Source organism: Scardinius erythrophthalmus (assembly GCF_964197995.2).
Source record: "Scardinius erythrophthalmus genome assembly, chromosome: 14".
In the NCBI taxonomy this organism is placed as follows: domain Eukaryota; kingdom Metazoa; phylum Chordata; class Actinopteri; order Cypriniformes; family Leuciscidae; genus Scardinius; species Scardinius erythrophthalmus.
This window is the reverse complement of record NC_138234.1, coordinates 32,428,089-32,453,847: the sequence shown is the minus strand read 5'-3', so window position 1 is coordinate 32,453,847 and position 25,759 is coordinate 32,428,089. Positions and strand designations below refer to the sequence as shown.

General features: G+C 40.0%; 1 protein-coding gene across 1 annotated transcript in view; it reads left to right on the top strand.

Annotated features, from left to right (window-relative positions):
• The window catches only part of grm7 (glutamate metabotropic receptor 7), a gene marked incomplete at both ends in the record, with an annotated part of 233,239 nt that overhangs the window by 113,525 nt on the left and 93,955 nt on the right, over nucleotides 1-25,759 (top strand). The window contains one exon of the mRNA XM_081384270.1: nucleotides 17,848-17,985. Within this exon, the coding sequence (XP_081240396.1) occupies nucleotides 17,848-17,985 (138 nt within the window). The remainder of the gene's footprint in view (nucleotides 1-17,847; nucleotides 17,986-25,759) is intronic.

Here is a 25,759-nt window from a genome sequence, read left to right as displayed (position 1 = left end):
TAAACGTGCCGCCTAGACAAAACAAGCTACGATTTAACTGGGGGTGTCGGCAAGCATCTAAAAATATATATTTTGAGAGTTTCTTTTATTTTGGCCATGTTGCAATGACAATTTTTTTTATTTATTTTTTAAATGCCGTTAGTCACGGGAAGCAGTGACTTCAAGACCAAGTAGATCCTGCCAACCAGTTGCATCAGCAGTAAACTGAATGAAAGTACAAGCGATAAGCGCTAATCCTCTTTTTGCTAACTCCCACTTAACTGCCTTTCAGCAAATCAGTTAGGCTTACTGGGCGAAAGTTACATCACCTATTCAATATTCATGAGCCAAGCTCAATATTCATGAGCCAAGACAAGGTTTATACTGTGTACCTACCACTTTTTAAATTAGTTATAATGAGTTTAACCTTCATATTCTGCTAATATTTTCTGGTATTTGGGGGCAATAAAATAAAATAAAATAAAAATAACACACACACACACACACACACACACACACACACACACACACACACACACACACACACACACACACACACACACTGTATGTTAAAATCTATTATATAATTGATTTACTTTACAAATTATTAAACAAATCAATGTAATAAAAAGATAACTATTAGAATAAAATATAAATGTTAGATGATACTTATATTAGATAAAATATAAATATTAGATGGAAAAACTTAAAATTTGAAATGTTGCCTTGGCATCTAACTGAAATAATATAAGTTAAAGTTGAAGTAATAAATTACTAAAACTAAAATTGTAAAAAAAAAAAAAAAATTAAAGCTAAATGGAAATACAGAAACTGCAATTAAACATGACAAAAAACAAAACAAAATGACTAAAACTTCAAGTAAAGTTAAAATGAAAACTGAAAATACATAAGTAAAATCTAGTTTAGAATTGTCAAAATATACTGACTCTCTTAAATTGTGACACTGTGAGCGCTGTTGAGCAGAATCGTAAACACCCTTGTGTAGCCAATTACAGACGAATCCGATGAGCACGTGAATACAATGGGCAAATTAGATTTTACTCTTATATTTTCAGTTTTCATTTTAACTTGAGTTGAAGTTATAGTAATTTTGCCTTGTGCTTCTGTCATGTTTAATTGCATTTTCTATATTTCCACTTAACTTTAATTGTTAATTTAAATTGTTAATTTAGTAAAAAAATATTTAACTGTATTGCTGTGCAGTTCCTACAGTGTTTTAAGTCAATTGCTATATGGATGCTAGGGTGTATCTAGACTGTTGCTCATATCATTAACCCTAAGTATGCGTAATTGTAAGAATAATTATTGCCGTAGGAAACACTACCAATGTTTTGCACCGGATAAAAGCATGCATCATCAACCTTGAACCTTGTTTATAATCCATCCTCACAAAATTATGAAAAGTCGAACAGTGCTTGAGGCCTTTCAAAGCACCAACAGAACCTGATGGTTACATTAATATCCCATCTTTACTTGAATTATTGCTATGAAACCATCATAGGCTGTGCAGTGCAATAGCCACTCGCTCACCAGTCAGGTAACTCGTGGTTAAATCTAGCTGGCAGCCCGTCTCTTCCAGAATACTCCAAGCGCTCCGATGTGATGAGCACTTAGGAAATAGCCTAGAGATGCTACAGTATGATGCAAGGTTAATCATAGGAGTGTCAGTCCTGCAGTTTAGCTTCTAGAATATATATTGGTTTTAAAGTTTTGCATTAACAGCACACTTTAAACCTACTTAACAGGTTTTGCTTCAGAACTCAAATTTTACCCAGTGAGCCAACACATTAGCAATCTTAGTAACCCATATATAAAGAAGTCAGGTGTCGTATTTTCTTTTCCCATGCAAAGTTTTGCTAATAGTTTTCAAGGATTTATTAAATTGTGCCCATGTTGTGCTAATTCGTTCAATCATTTGGCACGCTCGCACTACAGGGCTACCTGAATCTCTGTGGTGCTCACATTAGACAACACAGCTTTTGTCAATCGGGTTTGAAAATATTGCAGCATCTGTGGCTGCTCAAGACTGGCTCAGATAACGTAGCTGACCTGCTCATACTTAACGGGCATCGCCGACCGCAACAAGCACGGATTTGGCCCCGATCCAGGGGTTTAGTCGTAGAAATCTGGAAATCTGCGACAGAAAAATCCTGCCAAAATGTAGTGTGAGCTTACTTTTAGTTATATCGTGGCCACCTTGCACTAATTCAATCCGTTGTTTTAGTTAAATCGTGGCAATGTTGTACTAATTTAATCCATTGTTTTAGTTAAATCAAGGATATGTTACTAATTCGTTGTTCTATTGTTTTAGTCAAATCGAGGATGTGATGTATGGTGTATGACGGAAAAGTGTTTCCATTGCGTCTTTCAGGTTCAGACGACAACATTGTCAAAACGATCCACGTTCACACAGATTTGTATAAATGACTAAAAACGCTGTATAATTCATGCCAAGCCAGTAGGTGGCGATGTCACTTTGTAAAGAAACACTATGCGCTTATAGACTGAACACGTAATAGACATGCTCATGACGTCACCGTTTTCACAAATTCACGTTTTTGTAGTTTACGTGGAGACGATAGCGGTATCGTTTTCAAAAACTTGCACTTTGAATCAAAAGTTTGGGTCTGAAACACTGTTGTCGTGTAAATGAACCGCCAAAACGCATAAAAAATTTACGTTTTTAGTTGAAAACGGTGTTGTGTAAATGGCCCCTAAGTTAATCGTGGCCACTTTGTACTGATTCCTTCCATCGTTTTGGTTAAATTGAGGCCATGTTGTACTAATGAATTCCCTTCTATTCATTTGGTTAAAATGATTTACCTACAACAATGAAACAAATTAATTAGTTTTAATTCTGAAAATGTGGCCACAATATCTTGTTAGGCTTTGTCAAGTTATGCCATATTAAAAACTGGATTATAAAGTTTGCATTTGCATTATTACTTGCACTATTATTATTATAACATACCTGCAACTCAATGTTGAATCGTGACTTGCCACTAAAGAGCTACTCTTAATCGTGACTTAGACACAAAAACAAAGAGGCTGAACTTTTCATACATAAAAATTTCTCCACCTGCTGTTACTCGGACGTTAGCATATGAGCTAGCAGGAATCTGACATTCTTGGCCCAGCCTGTAATTGGATCAAACTGTGCACAAAGCGGTTCATCTCGGCCTCATCATGTGGCATTTCAGTCTCTTGGTTTAGTTTTAATTTGGCCATTAGACTCACAGCTGGTGTCCAGGCCTCTGCTGTGACCTCCGACTGGGTTTGTTTGTTTGGGTGCTTATTGTGTTATGTAGTAGATGGCTCTCTAACAGCAGGGAGCCTGGAATTGTCACTCCAGGATTTCTGATTATGACCCTAAACTCACAGTGACAACCCTTTCACCATCACCACCATCACAAAATACCATTACAAGAGCTAGATTGAAAGGATTGGGATCATTGCCATTTATGATTGCTTTGATCGGAACACTTACCTAGCAGTAATACTCATATAAACCTTTTTTTTTTTTTTAATGGTATGGATTTTTTGCTTCTTTAACAACCTCATGCAATTGCTTGAAAGTGCATTTTTCATTCATGTGTTCATTTAAACAGGATGTTTGGGTGAGACATATACTGTATTATGGCCCCTTCCCTTTTTTCTAAAAAGCCAAAAGCCTTTAGTTTACATCACAGCTATGAGCCATGGTTTGCTACTTACTATTGCTAGTCAGCAGGAGTTGGTATTAGGGGAAGAACATTCTCATTCTATAGAGATGCAATTTGATTGGACAAAAATTTGGACATGCCCATGAGTGCACTGCGAGTCATCTGTAAGGCTGTAAATTTGAAATGCATATACACTGTAAACTATGTAAATAAAACAAACATTATTGCAGTGTTTTACAAGGAAACACTATTTCAGTCTTCATACTTCAAATTTTTTTTTAAGTGTTACTTGACATTTCTTATTTATGAAATTTACTTGCAATTTCCAAGTGAAAATTGCTTCAAAGTAAAGTTTTTTTTCAGTGTATCTGCTAATCATTACTATTGCCAACTTTTAGAAATACAGTCGCATTAAAAATAAAGGTCAACAATGTTTATGCCACAATGAGAGATATGGGAATGTGCTATTTTATGACCCAGTTATATTATATAAATCTACTGCAGGGCTATTTAGTGTTAAATCTCAGGATGATATATTTTCAGCCGAATCTGAATAATTAAGAGAGTTGAGGTTTCAATAATTCATGTAGAAAACCAGTTTTGTTTTAAATTGAATGAGCAGTTATAAACAAGTAATAGCTAGTAAATGTACAAACAAAATGCCATGACTGTCCAAAATGATTGCACTTTTGACATCAATTCAACACAGGCTTCATATTTAATGTTTATGTATTTATGCATAATGTAAGAAATGCAATGCATGTAAATATGAGTATACGTAGATCATTGTTGTCTTTTTTACAGCATGTTTAAAAAAGTAAAATATAACTACTACACTACACTATATATTATATATACTGTATATATAACACATGCTGTAAAAAATGCTATCATGATCTCTATCTAAACACCCCCTGTGGTGAAAATTATGTTTTTAATGTTGTTTATATGTCTATGTGGTGTTTTTAATATGTTTTAAGACAAACCATGTGCAAATTCATCAGTCAACACCATTGCTGAGTATTTTCTCTTTAAAACTGCAGTGAACCAAAGACAGTCTCAAAAACGTGGCTTGAAACCAACCAGGTTTCCTACCGTCACAAACATGCAACCAATTCCAACGTGCGGAGATGGGCTTCTCCACTGGGAGCACAAGAACACCTTTAAGAAGGGACAGGAAAAATCGGGTACATTTAGAAATAAAGCGGGTGAATTATGTATATGATGTATATTACGATGTTATGATGAACTATATGCCTTTCTCCACTGACGTTCTAAGTTGTTCAAAACATTTCTAAGGATGCTGATTTTTAAAAGGCAGCTGTCTGACTCTCAGATGGTGAACGGGAACGTCTCAGGTTACGCATGTAACCATGGTTGCCTGAGAAGAGAACAAGACGCTGGGTCATTTTGACACAGCGTCAAAATGACACAGCGACATTTTGGGGAACATTTTGGCGACATTTTGGGGAACATTTTGGCGACATTTTGGGGAATGCCTTCAGCATGACAGCTCCTGAAGCACATATGTAACTTAGTCCAATTCTGATTGGTGCAATGTCATCCCTGTGATGCGTGCCAGCGGAATGCGGAAGCTATAAAGGGAGCTTGCATCACAGCTGTTGTCTGCCGCTGATCGACTGAAGCAAGACGATCCCAGGCATGCAGGAAGTATGGCAAAGGGACTAGGCGTCTCGTTTCCTTTTCAGGGAACCATGGTTACTTGCGTAACCTGAGCCGTTCCCTTTTGAGGGAACTCACACTGCATCGATGACGATATTTTGGGAAACAAAATGCCCACTTTGGCATGCTGACAAATGCCTGTCCTAGTGTGAAGCAATTAAGGCACAGCTCAGGACATGAGCTTACAAAGGTATGTGGGGAGGACCACCCCGCCGCAATTACACACTGTATATCTTGAAGGGATTCCCCTGACAAAAAAGCCTTAGAAGATGCCATACTTTGTGTATTTTAGGTATATAACCCGGTCTCGGGTAAAGAATAGCTTTCACTCTGCCTGGAGCGAATTCCAAACAGGAAGGAGCAATCAACGAAGCATGCAAGTCTCCTACTCTCTTGGGAGACGTCATCGCCAGCAGAAACGCCATATTTAAGGCTAGACACTTGTCCGATGCAGCGTCCAAAGGCTCTCAAGGTTCAACAAAGGTTCAAAGGTTTCACAGTGATGCGTTGGCCTAGCTTTATTCTGGACACCATGGCCAGGATAGACTCAATATGTGCAGGAGACAGCAGTGCCTGCATCGTGACCGAGGCCCATACGACTCCCAAATATGTTGTCCGCTGGACAGGAGTGAGCATGCTCTTTTTTGCATTGAACCTCATCCCCAAGCGCTTCATGTTTTCAAGCACGATCATGCCGTGCTGCCATCTCTTGCGAATGAGCCAATATCAGCCAGTCGTCTATATAATTGAGAACTCGTACGCCCTGGCGCCTGAGTGGTGCTAGGGCTGCTTCCATACATTTCGGGAAAGTGCACAGGAAGAGTGCTAGGCCAAATGGAAGAACCGGTATTGGTATGCTTCGCCGCCAAATGCGAACCTCAGAAACTTTGTGTGTTCTGACAGGATGGAGATATGGAAATATGCGTTCTTTAGATCGTGATAAACAAGTCCTCAGACCTGATTTGGCTCATGATAAGAGGGATCGTCAGCATCTTAAACTTGAAACTCCTCGAGACTGGTTCAGCTGATGAAGATCTATAATGGGGCATAACCCTTCATCAGTGTTCGGAACTATAAAATACTGTCCGTAGAACCAGGTATTTCTCTCTGGGGGAGGAATGAAATCTATGGCCTCCTTCGTCAGAAGAGACTGAACTTCTTGCTCCATAACCTGCGCCTGTTCAGGGCCCACCAATGTTTCCAAGATACCCCTTAAATTCGGTGAGCAAGAACCAAACTGGACTTTGTAGCCTTTGTGGACAGTGTGCACCACCAACTGAGATATATTCGGTAGTGCTTCCCATGAAATTTACTAGAGGAACCAACCTCTCGTAGCTGGCACTCAATGTATTTAGAAGAGCAGATTCGGTGTAATGAAACAAATTCACAGCAGGGTTTAACTGAATCAATGTTTCTACAGGCCTCTCTATGGAGAGCGAACCACCCACGGCCACTATATTGATGGGTGGATATTGAGGTTTGGGTTCGTTGGAAATCGTTGATTTACAAATCGGGGTTGACAAATCGATTTCCAGAGGAGCGGGTGTAGTTTGCTCCACCCCCGGGAAGATGTTGTGCGATGCGGCTTGTTGGGCAATGTCGGGGCTTTGAGCTATGACACAGTCCCAGGGGAGAGATAGGCTGCCAAAGTCTCCTCAATCCTGGGCATCCCCCCATTGCCATTCTCTCTGAACCCCATAATAGAAAAATAACGATGTACCCTGGAACTCAAAACCCTAGATGAATATAGCTTTTTCCAGGATCTCCACACCTCAGTGTGGAGATCCTGAAAGAACGGCAAGCCCCGATTTGGAGGTTGTGGAGCTGACTGCAGGAAGTGCTCATCTGATTTACTTTTACTTTTTCAAGCAATTTTCCTGTATCTCAGCTGGCCATTCAATGTTCAACCCCGCCAAAGCGACAATTGTGCGAGTGACAATCTCCACTAGCTCCTCATACTGCGGTGACTGGGCTGGTGAGTCACCCAAATCACTCGTTTCAATGTTGTGCATATCTTGCTCATCTGAGCTAGATAAGCCCAGCCTCAAAGGGGGCGGAAGAAGCTGCGGAGTGGGCTTCCGGATCCTGAGTATGAGTGCTGGAGCTAGCAGATGAGGGCTGAGAAAGGGTCGAAGCCATCTCTAACCCCTCCACTAGCTCCATCTGTGATACATACGAGTGAAGCTGCCGGGTTGCCTCAGAAACCGCAGGACCCCCACCGCGTGGAGCGCAGAGCTGGTCGCTTTGGTCAAACAGCGCCAGCTGGGAGCGCAGTATTCTCAAGGGCATACGCCCGCAATGCTCGCAATCTATGCCCTCAAGGGCTGACAGAGCATGCTCCACTCCCAAGTAGCTAACACACAGATTGTGTGAAACGTGAAAACAGAATGAAACTTGGACAGGGATGAACACATTTTCTGAATTGCTGCTGTTCACCGGCCATTTATATACAGTATGTGTGTGTGTGTGTGTGGTCTACGGGACAGAAGACACCAACTAAGACTACACTAAGAGCACTTGCTGAAGATCAGAAAGCTGACAACAGTTGCCGGCTCCCTTTATATCTATATTCTGCCGGCCCACGTCGCAGGATGAAGTTGCACCAATCAGAATTGTACTAAGTTGCACATGTGCTTCAGGAGCTGTCACGCTGAAGGCATTCCCCAAAGTGTTGTCACTGGACATGTTCCCTCGAAAGGGAACATGGTTTGTGTAGCATTAGCAACACATTATTAGCTGTTTGATAACATGATCAAGCAAAAAGGCTAATCATATTAATAACCATTATGTGTCCAACGTTGTAGAGAGTGATACATAAAACACATTACCATTTTGATACATCGACTTGGATATGACCCTGTATAATTCACTCTTACACTTCTTCTGAATCAGTTTCTGGTTTAAACATATAAGGCTGAATTAAACCAGTATTTCCACTCGCCTTTGTGTAGCGTTTACTTCTGATTGGATCAGGTAGTCCAAGCTGGTGTGAGTGAGTGGAGGGGAGCTAATTTGCATACTCATGAATCCACATGTACTAAATGAAGCAAGGGTGTAGTTACATTCAAGAAATTAAAGCATAAAGAACTTATTTTATCAGGACAAAACGTGTTTTAAGGAATACAATTATTGACTGCAGGGGGACTTTAAATGGAATCTCCAAGTTTAGGGAGAATTTATTACAAAAGTTTAACACTTAGAACAAACCCTAATCAGAATGTCTTAGAAATATCAACATACTAGTGCTTTGCAAGCACTGTAATACAAAATAGTAATAAAATGTAGATTGCAGCATTGGAGTGTTTGGTTTAATGACCTGTTTCTAAACATAATCAAATAATGGAAGCATTTCAGCTTTTTATCTACAGTGGTTGAATCCACACTGAGCAGAACATTGAAAGAGTCAAAGGTCTCACAGTTTTGCATAGGTACTTTAAAAATGTATTCATTTTTTTAGTCAAAGACTTTGCAAATTATTTGGTACTGCTAATGCTGGCATTTTTTTCTGAAAAAAAAAAAAAAAAAAAAAAACAAGCCTATTTCCTTATTTTTCTGTTCATCTGACAAAAAACACCATTGAAATTATTATCCATTTTCCCACCACCTCCCCCAATGACTTGTTTTAGCAGAATCGATCTGAAGTTGTCAGCCCCCATCTGTCTAGAGCTCACTTCAGAGACGTAGACAAATTGTGAGTGCATTAGCCGGTTGCGCTCCGCAGCGACGTTATATCAGCCGCACAGAAACACTCGAAGCAGAGTGACAGCTTGGAGTGTGATCCTTTTTGATTTGGAGATCACTTTGGTTTGCCTCTTCTCCTTACAGGCTCTGAGCAACGTTTAACCTCGGACCGTCCATAAAATCGCTGCGAGGAGCCGAAGATCTAGCGTGGCACTCGAGGCTCAGGCGCTTTATTTGAAGTGTCGTCAGAGCTAGTGATTGTCACCTGAGGTTTCTCGCATGGCTTGATGCCGCAAGCAGTTCGGATTTCTGGCATAGCTTAGAAGCGTCCCAAACTGGAATGGTTCCTCTTGAGGCTTTGGGATGTCTAAAAACTTGAATGTAATGTTTTATAAATTGGTTCAGGATGTGTGAGGTGGTAGTGGGAAACATTTTCTCATTTGCTTTCATGGTTCCTATGACAATGGATTGGACGTGGGTTGCGTAGTCAGAAGGAAATGGCGTAGGCCTGCCTGAATTAATCTTCCATGCCTCTGCCTGTTGAAAAGCTGGAAAGACACATGTGACTGCCTACATGTGCTTTAAAAGAATGCATGCTGGTCTTCAATCTTTTTGGTTTAAATTTGTGCCCTAGGGAAGAGTATATATATGGTTTTCCTACATAGCTGTGCTAGTTTATGTGTCAACACTGATCCACGATCTCTTTCTTCAAATAAAATATCAATTTTTCCTGAAACACTTGACATTATTATTACCTTGTTGTTGTTTATTGCTCAATAATGACATATTCCTTGTACATTACACCTAAATATGTAAATGTAACATATATTTGCCACTTTAACCAATATTTGCAGCATATATATATATATATATATATATATATATATATATATATATATATATATATATATATGATGGTTTAAATGGGTTTTTGATGGGTCTTTCCATTTAAATAAATTAGGAAGATAAATTATGAATGTGACGCCATATGTAATGGATCGTTGCAAACTGTCTCCCCATCATATTTTAGTGGTTTATTTAATGGCTTTCATGTCTAATGGATTCCCCCTATGGCTTTTGAGTAATGTAAAGTTTGATAATATTTATTAAAAAAAGTAACATTACTGGATAGCAAGGACAGTTCATGAATCCCGCCATGTAGGAGGTTCACGGGCTGCCTGCTAATTGCTCGGCAACAGAGCAGCTGTTGAACGCGTTAAACAAAAGGTGAAGCTCTGAGCTTTGTCCTCCAGACATGGAGAAAATGACACAGACAGGCCTTGGGGAGTTTCTTGTGTACAAGGCTTTTGTACAAATAAGCCGCAATTAGTAGAATTTATGAGCGAGCACGCAAACCTGCTGAGGATCAGTTTCTGAGTCAAGTACGCCTGTGAAGTGATGTGTTGAGCACATTTGTTCGAGGTCATCTGACAAATAAACTGAAAACATGTATCAATCAGCCTTAAGAATAATTTAGCTTAAATAATTAGTTCACCCACTAATGACAACTATCCCATAATGTACTCACCCTCAAGCTATCCTAGGTGTATATGACTTTCGTCTTTCAGCCAAACACAATCAGAGTTATATTAAAAAGTAAGGGGCGTACACAAGTCTAGCTCAGGCGGAAAAGTGACCTCTGACTCGACACAATGATGTTCACCCTAGTGGTAGTGCCTAATTGTTGTGATCATTTGGGAAATATGGGTTTGAATCTGGCACCAACGGTTCACGGTTACATTCCCTATCTCTCTTCCCTCATTCTGTCCTACATGAGCTGTTCAAATTTCTGTATGAATCATTTGTAGATCTTTTTGTTATTGCTTTTTCAATTGTAGTTCAATTGAATAATTGCATTTAATTCAAATCTGGCTCACGAATAGTTTGTAAAGCCATTCTTATGTCAGTTGTTTGCACAAGAAATACAAGAAATGCAAAAATGCACGTTCTTGTGATCATGTGGGAAATGTCAATTCGAATCTGGTTTGCAAATGCTTATTTTTACTTTTTCTCACTATTGGGGTACTCAAACTTGGACTTGAGTACAACTTTTCACGGACTTGTCACAGACTCGGATGCATTTTTACTCAGACTTGACTCGAAAAATGTTCCAGAGTCCAGGAATTCGGTCAATTATGCTCGGGACAGTTTTGAGACGGAAATGTCACTAGCCAGATCGGGTCAGTAATGCATTGTCACGAAAGTAAATCATTAACGTTTTTTTTTTTTTTTTTACTCTTACCTGTTTATGATACTTGCAAGCTGTCTAAGATGAGTTTTTGTGCGCACACACACGCTCATCAGTCAGCGCGTGAATACCATATTAAATTCTCTTTCGCATCTTATTGTGCTTCTCAGTGGCCGTCTCAGTGAGTATTCACGTAAACAGTCAGTTATGTCTTAAGTGAACGTAAACAGTTAGGTAAAATCAGATGTGTCAGTATATTGGATCCGTCCATCAAATCTTAAAGTGACAGCAGTCTAATAAACCTGCTCTTGTCTGTGTCCTTAATCATAAAAAAAGAGAGAGACTAATTCACTTCTCTTGACTAAATAATAATGATAATTTATATTTAATGCATAGAGTGAAGATTATGTGGTTTAAGTTTTTTTTTACATTTACTTTCTTAAATGTCTGTAGTAGGCTATTTCTGTAGTAGCCTATACTAGTAATACTATGGACCTTCATGAAAAACAAATGATTTCATTTGTATTTTTGATTAAAATGTTTATTTGTCATTTTACTTAAAAATTTTACATACACTAGTTTGGCTAATATTCGTTTTTTTTTTTTTTTTTTTTTTTTTTTTTTTTTCTGTTGTAATGAATTTACTTAAAAAAAACATGGTGGCAGCTTCTAATTTCAAAGGTAAATAATGTTTCTATTATCTTTGAAGCAATAGTTTACATGGGTGAAAATTCAGAAACAACAACAACAAAAAATCCCTGTTTTATATACTAATTATTACTATAGATTAAGTTTTTACTTTGGTAAATATGGAAATATACCGTAATTATTCGCAGGTGTGTCGCATGTATATAGGCAGGCAGGGCAAAGCACTACCAAAATATTCATCAATTTGAAAACATAGATCCATACAATAAACTTCCAGTGTAATTTGTTATTTATAAATGCATTCAAAAATGATTCGAGTTGGCCCTGAGTTATGGAAATGACATGTAGCTTTAAACACAGTGCATACCATTGCAAAGACTGTAGGTTTGTCCCCTCCCCTGTCCCCTTGCCACTGCATTTTCAGCTCTTCAGGTCCCAATAGGCTGTTTCCATTCACCGAGCTACCCCGATTACCACCCCCGTCTTGAATTCATACATTTATATCGCTGTATAAGTCAAGTCCCACCCTATAGCTTTTTGCATTCAAAAAGCTGTTTCACTCAGAAATGTCACAATATAGAAATCAAGTCGGCCATAACTTCCATTACATGACTTTAAGTTTGCTGAGCAGACTACTAATTATGAGAAGACAAGAAATCAAAATGGCAAGATACAATAAAGGTTTGCTTTTGTTACATTTAAAGTTGACATTTTTTATAAGGTGTTGAGGTTTAAAAAAGATATTGACCTAATGAAATACAGTATTGTTTAGTTGGACTCTGACTCATCTTGGACTCTGCCCCTTTTGGACGCGGTCTTGACCTGGACTCGGTTGGTTTAAGACTTGTACTCGACTCGGGCTCGACTAAGGTGGATTCGAACCCAACACTACAGTCTACTTTCTGCCAAAAAAAGTCTCAATAAGTGATTTACGTGCACTTTGAGTACCTTGATTCTACCTGTAGATTTGAAAATCATGCTTTCCCCCCGTTATGGTTGAATCACGGAAGATACACCAGTTACTTTTGCCAAGAGATTTCTATTTATTATTTTATACATGTATCAGACAGAGAGAAACAGGAATAGCAGAATAAGGCTATAGTTCAGGAGGTCTTCATTCACGATTTCTCTGTTCCCCATTTCTCTATTCCCTCACCCCATCACGCCTCTATGTTTCTCAGTGTTTCTGCTCCCTCACCCCATCATGCCTCTATGTTTCTCAGTGTTTCTGCTCCCTCACCCCCTCACGCCTCTATGTTTCTCAGTGTTTCTGCTCCCTCACCCCATCATGCCTCTATGTTTCTCAGTGTTTCTCTTCCCTCACCCCCTCATGCCTCTATGTTTCTCAGTGTTTCTGCTCCCTCACCCCATCATGCCTCTATGTTTCTCAGTGTTTCTGCTCCCTCACCCCATCACGCCTCTATGTTTCTCAGTGTTTCTCTTCCCTCACCCCCTCATGCCTCTATGTTTCTCAGTGTTTCTGCTCCCTCACCCCCTCATGCCTCTATGTTTCTCAGTGTTTCTGCTCCCTCACCCCCTCATGCCTCTATGTTTCTCAGTGTTTCTGCTCCCTCACCCCCTCACGCCTCTATGTTTCTCAGTGTTTCTCTTCCCTCACCCCATCATGCCTCTATGTTTCTCAGTGTTTCTGCTCCCTCACCCCCTCATGCCTCTATGTTTCTCAGTGTTTCTGCTCCCTCACCCCCTCACGCCTCTATGTTTCTCAGTGTTTCTGCTCCCTCACCCCATCACGCCTCTATGTTTCTCAGTGTTTCTCTTCCCTCACCCCCTCATGCCTCTATGTTTCTCAGTGTTTCTGCTCCCTCACCCCATCATGCCTCTATGTTTCTCAGTGTTTCTGCTCCCTCACCCCATCACGCCTCTATGTTTCTCAGTGTTTCTCTTCCCTCACCCCCTCATGCCTCTATGTTTCTCAGTGTTTCTCTTCCCTCACCCCCTCATGCCTCTATGTTTCTCAGTGTTTCTGCTCCCTCACCCCCTCATGCCTCTATGTTTCTCAGTGTTTCTGCTCCCTCACCCCCTCATGCCTCTATGTTTCTCAGTGTTTCTGCTCCCTCACCCCCTCATGCCTCTATGTTTCTCAGTGTTTCTGCTCCCTCACCCCATCACGCCTCTATGTTTCTCAGTGTTTCTGCTCCCTCACCCCATCACGCCTCTATGTTTCTCAGTGTTTCTGCTCCCTCACCCCATCACGCCTCTATGTTTCTCAGTGTTTCTCTTCCCTCACCCCATCATGCCTCTATGTTTCTCAGTGTTTCTGCTCCCTCACCCCCTCATGCCTCTAAGTTTCTCAGTGTTTCTGCTCCCTCACCCCCTCATGCCTCTATGTTTCTCAGTGTTTCTGCTCCCTCACCCCCTCATGCCTCTATGTTTCTCAGTGTTTCTGCTCCCTCACCCCATCATGCCTCTATGTTTCTCAGTGTTTCTGCTCCCTCACCCCCTCATGCCTCTATGTTTCTCAGTGTTTCTGCTCCCTCACCCCCTCATGCCTCTATGTTTCTCAGTGTTTCTGCTCCCTCACCCCATCACGCCTCTATGTTTCTCAGTGTTTCTCTTCCCTCACCCCCTCATGCCTCTATGTTTCTCAGTGTTTCTGCTCCCTCACCCCCTCATGCCTCTATGTTTCTCAGTGTTTCTGCTCCCTCACCCCATCATGCCTCTATGTTTCTCAGTGTTTCTGCTCCCTCACCCCATCATGCCTCTATGTTTCTCAGTGTTTCTGCTCCCTCACCCCATCACGCCTCTATGTTTCTCAGTGTTTCTGCTCCCTCACCCCCTCATGCCTCTATGTTTCTCAGTGTTTCTGCTCCCTCACCCCATCATGCCTCTATGTTTCTCAGTGTTTCTGCTCCCTCACCCCATCATGCCTCTATGTTTCTCAGTGTTTCTGCTCCCTCACCCCATCATGCCTCTATGTTTCTCAGTGTTTCTGCTCCCTCACCCCATCATGCCTCTATGTTTCTCAGTGTTTCTGCTCCCTCACCCCCTCATGCCTCTATGTTTCTCAGTGTTTCTGCTCCCTCACCCCCTCACGCCTCTATGTTTCTCAGTGTTTCTGCTCCCTCACCCCATCACGCCTCTATGTTTCTCAGTGTTTCTCTTCCCTCACCCCCTCATGCCTCTATGTTTCTCAGTGTTTCTGCTCCCTCACCCCATCATGCCTCTATGTTTCTCAGTGTTTCTGCTCCCTCACCCCATCACGCCTCTATGTTTCTCAGTGTTTCTCTTCCCTCACCCCCTCATGCCTCTATGTTTCTCAGTGTTTCTCTTCCCTCACCCCCTCATGCCTCTATGTTTCTCAGTGTTTCTGCTCCCTCACCCCCTCATGCCTCTATGTTTCTCAGTGTTTCTGCTCCCTCACCCCCTCACGCCTCTATGTTTCTCAGTGTTTCTCTTCCCTCACCCCCTCATGCCTCTATGTTTCTCAGTGTTTCTGCTCCCTCACCCCATCATGCCTCTATGTTTCTCAGTGTTTCTGCTCCCTCACCCCATCACGCCTCTATGTTTCTCAGTGTTTCTCTTCCCTCACCCCCTCATGCCTCTATGTTTCTCAGTGTTTCTCTTCCCTCACCCCATCATGCCTCTATGTTTCTCAGTGTTTCTGCTCCCTCACCCCCTCATGCCTCTATGTTTCTCAGTGTTTCTGCTCCCTCACCCCCTCACGCCTCTATGTTTCTCAGTGTTTCTGCTCCCTCACCCCATCACGCCTCTATGTTTCTCAGTGTTTCTCTTCCCTCACCCCCTAATGCCTCTATGTTTCTCAGTGTTTCTGCTCCCTCACCCCATCATGCCTCTATGTTTCTCAGTGTTTCTGCTCCCTCACCCCATCACGCCTCTATGTTTCTCAGTGTTTCTCTTCCCTCACCCCCTCATGCCTCTATGTTTCTCAGTGTTTCTCTTCCCTCACCCCCTCATGCCTCTATGTTTCTCAGTGTTTCTGCTCCCTCACCCCCTCATGCCTCTATGTTTCTCAGTGTTTCTGCTCCCTCACCCCATCACGCCTCTATGTTTCTCAGTGTTTCTCTTCCCTCACCCCCTCATGCCTCTATGTTTCTCAGTGTTTCTGCTCCCTCACCCCATCACGCCTCTATGTTTCTCAGTGTTTCTCTTCCCTCACCCCATCATGCCTCTATGTTTCTCAGTGTTTCTGCTCCCTCACCCCCTCATGCCTCTATGTTTCTCAGTGTTTCTGCTCCCTCACCCCCTCATGCCTCTATGTTTCTCAGTGTTTCTGCTCCCTCACCCCCTCATGCCTCTATGTTTCTCAGTGTTTCTGCTCCCTCACCCCCTCATGCCTCTATGTTTCTCAGTGTTTCTGCTCCCTCACCCCATCACGCCTCTATGTTTCTCAGTGTTTCTCTTCCCTCACCCCCTCATGCCTCTATGTTTCTCAGTGTTTCTGCTCCCTCACCCCATCATGCCTCTATGTTTCTCAGTGTTTCTGCTCCCGCACCCCATCATGCCTCTATGTTTCCCTGAGTCAGTACAGTAAGGATTGAGCTTATATACACCACTGAGGGATTTACAACTTCCTTGTAAGGTAGAAAAACATGTTGCTTATGTTTAAAAATTGAACGTATACCTCGTGCTTACACATGGTACAATCCACTTTCCCTCTGTGTATACATTTGTGGTACATTGCATCAGTTGAAACATTCCTTTCCTTGTAAAGAATATGCCAACTGTACACATTTGATGCATCATCATCATTGGAACATCTCTGCTCAGTGAACGTTGCATTGCACACATACCTCAAAGCAAAATATAGCTCTCCCATCTCCTTTCTCAGCACACATGTACAACATACTCTCACAAAATACATTATGAAATTATTTTGAAAATGAATAAAGAAAAATAAAACAAAAAAATAACATTAAACAGTAAATGTTTAGTCTTCACTACCGATCACAGAAGAATTGACTGACTTCACCACCAGGCCACAGCCCTCAACATGCCAACTCAGGGGATGGAGCTTGGGAACCACAGATAGGCTGAATGCTTGCTCCGACTCAAGAGTATGCAATGCCCAGGAGTGCATTAAAGACTTCAGCTGCATTTGTTGACTGGCTTAGGGCAGCTCTGCTGTAGCAGCTTAATGATAACACCTTATCTCTTTCTTAACACTTATTTTCTAGTGGGCAAGGCAGACCCGGACTCACTTCCTTTGCAGTCTACAGAGTAGAAGCAAACAAAGTTTAAATGAGCTATGACTATGTAAGGTTAGCCGATGCCTCTGGCAAAATTAAATGTTCTGCTGACCTTTGTCCTTGTAGCTATACTGTGGATGAAAGCCTCATTACACCACAAACCTATTTAGATGAGGCATGTTTTTAGCCTTGATGCCAAACAACAAGGACAGACTCAAAAGACTCTTTGGGATCCAGAGTGATAAATGTTATTGTTTGTCTGTGAACAGTCTGATTAAATGCTAAGCTACCTGATGTAAAGAATGTCAAGTAAGGGTACTAATTATTTTGTTGGGGAAGCAGGAAAAAAAGTTCATATGCAGAGATTTAATTGCTTAGAGAAGCTGGAGTCTTGATGGTTAAGCTAGTTGCAGCTAATTACACCAGCATACTAGCAACACATTTTTACAGGTCAGTAATTCAATTTCTTCTCAGCAGGGTGATGACGACTAAAATAACAACCCGATCTCCTGAGAAAACGTAACTATTTTATGAGGTGGCAATTTTGCGATATAAGTTATTTATACGATATGACGTTAGTATGAAAATGTACAATTTATAGAAAAACAAGTTAGCATGAAGATCGTACGAATATATATTTTTTTACGTACGTAACCTACAATGAGAGTGTTGGAAATTATGAAAAACCTGGCACTGTTCTGACATTACTAGTTAGATATCTGGTTTCGTCATTAGAAGTACTAAGGTACATGGCTTTTCAGGTAAAGTTACTGATAACCTGATGCTATCGTTAATGGTGCTGCCTTGTCCTTTTCAGGTTTCGACACCTACTTTATGTCGCGCACACTGGAGAACAACAGAAGAAACGTCTGGTTCGCTGAGTACTGGGAGGAGAACTTCAACTGCAAGCTCATGAGTTCCTCAAAGAAAGAAGACACTAGTAGAAAGTGCACAGGTAAACGTTAATAGCCATTTTCTAGGTCCAAAAACACGTCATGCTTTGAAATTCAGGTTTTCTTTCTGTGAGTACCGAAATCTTTGCTGGAATCCTGCTTAAACTGGTAACTGTACATAAGTTTGGTAAATGATAACTGGCTTAGGTTGGACTTTAGCATGATTAACAAACCAGCTACCGGCTGGTAATACAGTACTTGATTAAGTAACATGGTAACTGGTTGACCACCTAATGACCAGCTTAGACCAGCTAATAACCAGATACCGTGTTCAAAAACATAGCTACCAGCTTTAGCTGTTTTTTTTTTTTTTCCAGCAGAGAATTACAAACCTGCCAGTCTTGATTAAGACACTTGCTGCAGTGAATGAAAAATATGAAAGTTACCACAGTTTCCTAGCTTTTTTTGGCTAAACCTGAAGAACCCTGTCAGGCTCATTGACTCTGGCTTATTAGTGCTGCGTTTCTGAATATAAAGCACATTCTCCTCTGTAACAGAGCTCCCCATTACATAATCTCCCCTCAGCTCATCATGGCTAGTTCAGGCTGACTGGTTCCCAATTCCCAGTCAGCTACAAGACAGAGTACACATGCATGAAGATTGCCAACCAAAATGTGGGAATATTTATGACAGGATAAAAGAAGCATGCACACAAGGTAGTTTTCTTCTCTTATTTTTATCTTTTAGGTATAGCTTTGAAGGCAATAATCCAAAATTGAGCAGAACATTACATTTTGAGAAATAATATGCATAATTACTGAAAATGCTATTTCTAATTCGTAAAATCATTTCGAAATTGTATAGTGCCTGTATTCTGTCCTGTAGCCTGTGGTTAAGTCAATATCTGCACAAGGGGTAAACACTCTGGAGTATCTAGAGTAATTAATGTAAGAATCAATACTATTGACTACATGCTAACAAAATAAAAAGCATGACAAAGAAATTGTTACCCAGAATTGTTCTGTATTGTATAATCTGTCCCTTCAAATTTCCATGAGAAATATGATGCCTGTCTAAAGAAATGTATTGATATTTGAACCCATGAAAACTGTGACAACTCAGTTAATTGACTAATGACGTGCACGGCTGTCATGTAGGAAAAAAACAGAGGAAAGCGTACAGCAACTTTTGGGTGCTGCAGGATCCATAATTTACAGTGAGGAACCAATGCAGTACAAAAACTGTTTATTGTGCAACATTAAATTTCAGTGGTTTCATGTTCTCGGCACGACAGCCAATAATTCACGGCACAAAACACATTAGAGCTGTATCTTGCAGGTCCAAGGTGGTCTAGCAGCTCTAATCAGCTAAAACAAAATGGTCTACCAGGTCAAAACAAGGTCCTCTAAATGATAGCCGAGCTGATCTGCGATCTACATCAACATTGAACCTACTTGGATCTGGTAGAAACTATGTCTGTCGCCTACACAGTATATCAAGTTCGTAGTAGCATCAGATGAACTGCCGGCACGCCCACAGATCGCCCACAGTCTGTTTGGAAACCGTCTGGTGCACATTGCACACAAAGACGGCAAGACCTGACTGAAAATCGTTAACCTTGCTGGTGTTTTTTTGTGCATTTTGTATTCCATGATTGTCTATTATTGTGGTACCAAGTTTTTTGAATGTTGTGCCCACTAAACGGCACGTAAAAACTCTGAAAATTCTTGGCTAGATTAAGTTGCAAAATGGAAACTGTAAGCAATTTATTAAAAGCCTGGCTACCTGAGCAGAAACTTCTATCTCTTTTATGGATTTGAGACCAAATGGAATAGCATATTAGGGAGGCTCATCAAAATGGTCACAATTTCTCACATGAAAAACCAGTCCTATATTTGAGAGCTTAATATGGTTGCTTTCCGTGTGAACTCAGGCACACTAGACGAACCGTTGTCTGATGCGTTATTTAGTGTGATTTGTTCAACCCAATTCACAGCAATTCGTACGTATTTTACGAGGTGGCTAATTCGTACCTATTTTTGCGTTTCAATTCGGACGTTTTTTGCTAAATCGTACATATTTTACGGGTTGCCCAATTCATATAAATTCGTACGAATGACCTACCCCCTGACCCCACCCCTAAACCTACCCATCACTATGGTTTAGACAAATTGTACGAATTCGTACGAGTGAGGTCATACAAATTCATATGAATTAGCCACCTTTTTCTCCCTCATACAAATAGTATGAATACGAATTGGTTGTGAGATAGCGTTGGATTTGTTGTGTTTTTTCCATGTGTGGTTCTGGTATCTCACAGAGATAAAGATATGAGCTGTATGTCATCCAAAAGTTTTAGATTCACCAGTTTGTGGTCTCTGCGAGACGTAGCCATTGGGAAATCTCGTTTATCGAGTGTCCTGTCTGCTCCGGGAGTCTCTGCACAACGAGGTGAGATATTCAAGAACTGGAGGTGGCGGCAGTTTCTGTCAGCGACAGCTGGCAACACCACTCTATATCGCCCGGAGACGCCGTCGGTGTGAGGGCCAATTTACAGACATCAAGGGCTCGAGTATGTGATGAGAGAGAAAGCACATGGTGCCGTCCCTGGAACAACAGTGTGCGCTAGAGGGCAAAGGAGAGTCAGGTCTGATGGATGACATGGGAGAGGCGAGAGAGGAGTTGGCTGTAGTCCAGGATCACGATTGTACAAGAGAAGACACAATTAAAGATGGCTAGATTGGATAGTCACTGTGAATTTGTAATAAAATTTTGGGGTTCTCTGATGTGCTCCTGCACACAGGTCATTACATGCACGGCAGTTCTCCACCTCCAACATTAGTAAGACGTATTGAGATAATTAGCAGCAACATATCTGTCAGTATTTGGTACCTTGTGCCAAAATTCTAAAAGGCACCAAACTCACATTTTGTTAATCAATATTTTTTGGACTTTTAGTCAAACTAGATGTTTTTAAAACAAGATATTTTCATTTTGTAAGATTTTAGAAAATGTATCTTTAGTTTATTTCAGCTACACAACATTTTTGTTTTATTTACATAAATATACATATATATATATATATATATATATATATATATATATATATATATATATATATATATATATATATATATATATATATATATATTTATATATATATATATATATATATTTATATATATATATATATATATATACTGACACCTAGTGGTGTGGATGAAGCATTACAAAAAGTAAAAGTTAGCCATTGATTATTTAATTTTTTTCGCAAAGTGTCCGATAATATGCTGTTGGTTCCAGAAGTTTTTTTTTTTTTTTATTATTATTTATTTCTCCCATAGGGATTTCAAAAAAGTATTAGTATTAAAGCGTTATAAGCCATAGACCAAGTCAACCAAATATGAGGTGAATCATAACATTGCAAACTTTGATTGGAAGCAAAAAGGTATTTGAAAATCCGACAAAAATACAAATGTTCAAGACTGTGTATTTAACCACTTTAGTGAGGGAAAGAACTACAATCCCATGAAGCATTATGAACAGTATAATCAAATTAAAAATAATAGAGGAATATAAAACTACTCATTTAAAAATGTTAATTTATAAATGAAAAACAGTTTTTTTCCAACAGGAATTCCGCTGTCAAACAGGATTATTTTAAAACTAAGTTGAAATAATGCGAGCTGACGGGTTTAACAGAAGCAAATTCTATCAATAAACAACCTCATGGCTCACAGTAAGGTTTATAAGTTATCGTTAAAAATCTATTTCCCTATGGAGAATATGAATGAAGTTTTTACTCGGCTGTTGCACTCTATAGGGTTTAGACTTAAATTAAAGTATTTTTACTGGTCATGTGACCTCAACATGGCGGCCTCCATCAAGAGACCCGCTCCATAAAAATAAAACATCTGGCCTGCTGATATGAGTGGAGTCTTCATGTGAACATACTGTGAAAAGTCTTAATTTATTATTAATATTAGATCTTTCTCATGTAAATGTCTTAAAGAAAGTCTTTAAATACTTTTACCGCACAACAAGACAAAATGCTCGGAGAAACGTTTGCTTTTGCTGTGCTTTTCCACCACTTTCATCTCTCTTTCGAAGTGACGTTGGAATGCATTTAAAGCCCTTTTTGGAGTGAAGAGCTGGAGTTCAGAGTCCTCTGGGCACCAGAGTGTTTGAATTTAGACTCGCAATGGCACTTCATGGAAATGACAGCTTCTCAGTCCCCTCACAAAAGAAAACATAAATGGGAAATTGCCAAACTCCATCTGTGGAATTGCTGCCATCAGAGTTTTCAATAGAAATGTTCAGAATGACGCACTTTTTGCAGCCTTGTGCTGGATTCTCTTTATTAAATATTGTACAGGTCTGGATTCTGTGTGTGAACTGTTTCGAAGTCGACATGAAACATAATTCACAACATATTTGCAAATCAAGATTTTCCTTCACTGAAAAGTTGTCATTTACCTTTATATTAGCATTTCTGCCGTACATTTGTCATTCTTGTTAAAGTAGAAACAAGTAGTTCTTATTGTTTGTCTGAGGGACACTAATTCTGGTACATATTCAAGGAAAACAAATGTGAAAACCTCTTTACCTTCCTTAATGTGGTGCATTTTGTACTGTATAAGTTCTGTATAGGCTAGGATTTGGTTTTATATTTATATTTTTGTTTTGAGGATTGTAAAAACTGAGCATTCCACGTTGGAGCAACGCTTTTAGTGGAAGTTTATGAAGACAAAGTTCACATTCATATGAACCCACATGACTATTTCAAATGTGTCTCAAAATACATTTACTGAGAGAGTTCGCGTTGACTTGATAAACATTAGTCATCCAATCAGATCGATTGATTGTCATAACAGTTTTGTTCTTTGTGTGAGTCTCAGTGTGTTGAATCGGTCATAAACAAACGGTTCTTGTGTAGGATGTTCTGTTCCGAGGAAACGGGGACAACCGGATTCGTTCCTTTCCTTTTTTGACCTCTTTCAGCAGGCGCCAATCAGCCCACAGACATCTTATTCACCATAATTACATGCTGTGTTTATCTATGTAGCACATGCTCCAGGATCGCTTCCATTTTCAGCGGCAGGTTTTGCAGAATTATAGCTTGATAATAATGAGAGTGACAGCCATTTCCCTGCGTATCGGAGGCAAAAAACACCCCTACTTCCTTCTAACCATATATCCATCCATCTATCCACTCAGTGAGGCTTTATTGTTCTGACATGACAAGATCAAAGCAGCTCTCGAACCTTCAGCTGTTGGTGTATTTATCATACACACTTGTAACCATTGGTTTTAAAGGTTCCGGAATGACGTTCTGGATTAATTTAGGCCCTGTTTACATGTGGTATTAAGATGCGTTTTGGTCGATCGGATCACAAGTGGACAAGGCTAAATACAGGTGCAAACAGGGTCCAATTTGAGCTTGTCCACTTTCAACCACTTCCAGAGGTAGTTGAAAAGGCATTCAACCGGATTGCTTTCATAGTGTAAACGCTCAAGTGGTTGAATGTGTTCAAACGGCCACAAAAGACTGTCTACTCTACTCCTACTGACCTAACGTGTAAACATTATGGGAAGTGCGCCAGCCAGACGGGATTTAAACTTTGTTGTCTGGAGACCCAAGTTTGGCTTGAAGATGAAAAACGTACCAAGCACAATGTTCTCTCACCATTCCTGATTCCTAACACACACTCACAGTGTTCGCCGTGATCTTATGGGTTTCAGAACAGAAACTAAAGCTGATGTTCTGTGTTTTTCTGTCGTCTCCAGTCGCGTTCATATGTAAATTGCATGAGCTAATTTCATCCACTGGATCAAAAGATCTGAAAAAAAAAAACCCCACACACATAGACCCTCACTTTGAAGAAATCAGGAAAGAAGGGGTTGAATGGACAAAAGAGACGGATTAAAACACCAGGTGTAAACGGGAATGTGTATCCCTCTTCTCCTTGTGATCCGATCGACCAAAACGCATCTTAATACCAGCTGTAAACAGGGCCTCAATTTAGTGGCACCAGCAGTGAAGTCTCTTTTATAGTGATAGGGAGGGATGTGTTACCTTTTACCACTTTTATTTCCTACTTAAACACAATCAAGCTACCTAATTAGCTCTAAAATGCCTAATAGGTATTTTGGAGATCAAAAGAAATCTTTTGCGAGGAGTGCTGGATGGTGAGGCGCTCTGTTTGCGCTCATGAATGGCTGCATCGGTTTGTTTTAGAATAAAGGATTGTGGGTAGAGTTGCCTCAGGCTGGCTCCATAGAGGGTCCACATCTCTTAATTATCTCTTACAAGGAGAACTAAAAGTAGCTGTTTTCTTTTGCAATGTGCAGACGCAGACTCATGGAACACATCTTTACATTCGGAAACCGCTAGATGCAAGGGAATTGTCCTGAGATGTGTTTTACTACTTTTATCTTCACAAGCTGTATTGTAAATGTGACTTGAAATGCTGAAAAAACCTAATTGTGTACATTTGATGGTTATTTTATAAGCATAAAGCTTCACTTATAAAGCAAAGATTCACTTAATGTTGTGCAGAAAAAATACTGTTACTTACCTCAGGGCGTTAGTGACCCTGTACAATTTTTACAAAAAATGAATGGGAAAACAGGCTTTCTTTTATATATATATTTTTTTCTTGGTATATTGTTTATATTGAATTGATGGAGAAATACTAAGAAGGTTGATGTCTAACTTTAAAAAATGAATGAGGAGGGGGGGGGGGGGGTGAATGACATCCCAGTTCACTAAAGACCGAGCTATGCGTTAAAGGGTTAATAGAAACACTTGACTCTAATTTAAAAGAGTACAAAGATTTTAAATCGATCATAATTCTGGTGAGAAAATCGCAGATATTAAACAAGGATGTAAATTTCTTCGTCAACCTCTTGTGTTGGGAAATGGAGTATAGTTTGAATGGCTAGGTGTTCGGCTGTATAAGCATACATTATGAATTCGCTTCAAAACTGAAGTATGTTGTGGGCTTTCGATTTAGAATTTGAATAAAATCCAATTATTAATATTAAACGCAATGGAATTATGAAATGACCTGACATTAAAGATGACATTTGCTTAAATCTTTTAAGTTCATGTGTACATCAAGTCTGTTTTATTCTGCATTAACACCTGGCCTGTTTTCATCAAAAAAAAAAAAAAAAAAAAGCATAATAAATTTGCAGTTTAAATAGCATATGGCTGATACAGATTAGGAAAATCTCATGAAAGTTGGAAACCGGCTCTCCAATTAGCTTAAACATATGTCGAGATTTATTTTCCAAAATGGAGTTTGTTCTAATCACTTAGATGAGAATCAAATGAGGCTCTTTTTTTTTTTCTTTTGAGATTCACCACTGCAGTCAAAAAAGAGTTCAGGACATTCTATTGATACTTTGCACGTGACGTCAGTTGTACTGGCTGGCGGGCAAGAACGTCATTCTCTTGCAACAAAAACCAGTAAACTAATCTAGGATCTTGCCCGGACGTTGTCAGTTTTAATATACAAAAGGTACTGTTTTGAGGTGTACACGACATGCCAGATAGTTGTTTTGCGATTAGATGCACTAACCACGTTTGTTGACCGCCAGATATCACGTGACTGCAAAGTATCAATTGAGCTTTTGCTGAAGATCCAAGTTCATGTTTGTTTGAAGTAAAAGCTGTTTCCCGAACTGGGATACTGTGTAAAAATTAAAATAAAAAAGTGTGTAATTTTAAGGGTAAAAGACTGTAACAAGGCTACAGTAAAATCATTTGATGGGTTAACAGTAAGTTACCTGACTGCATACAGTGAAAAACTGTAATAAATCTAATGGGAC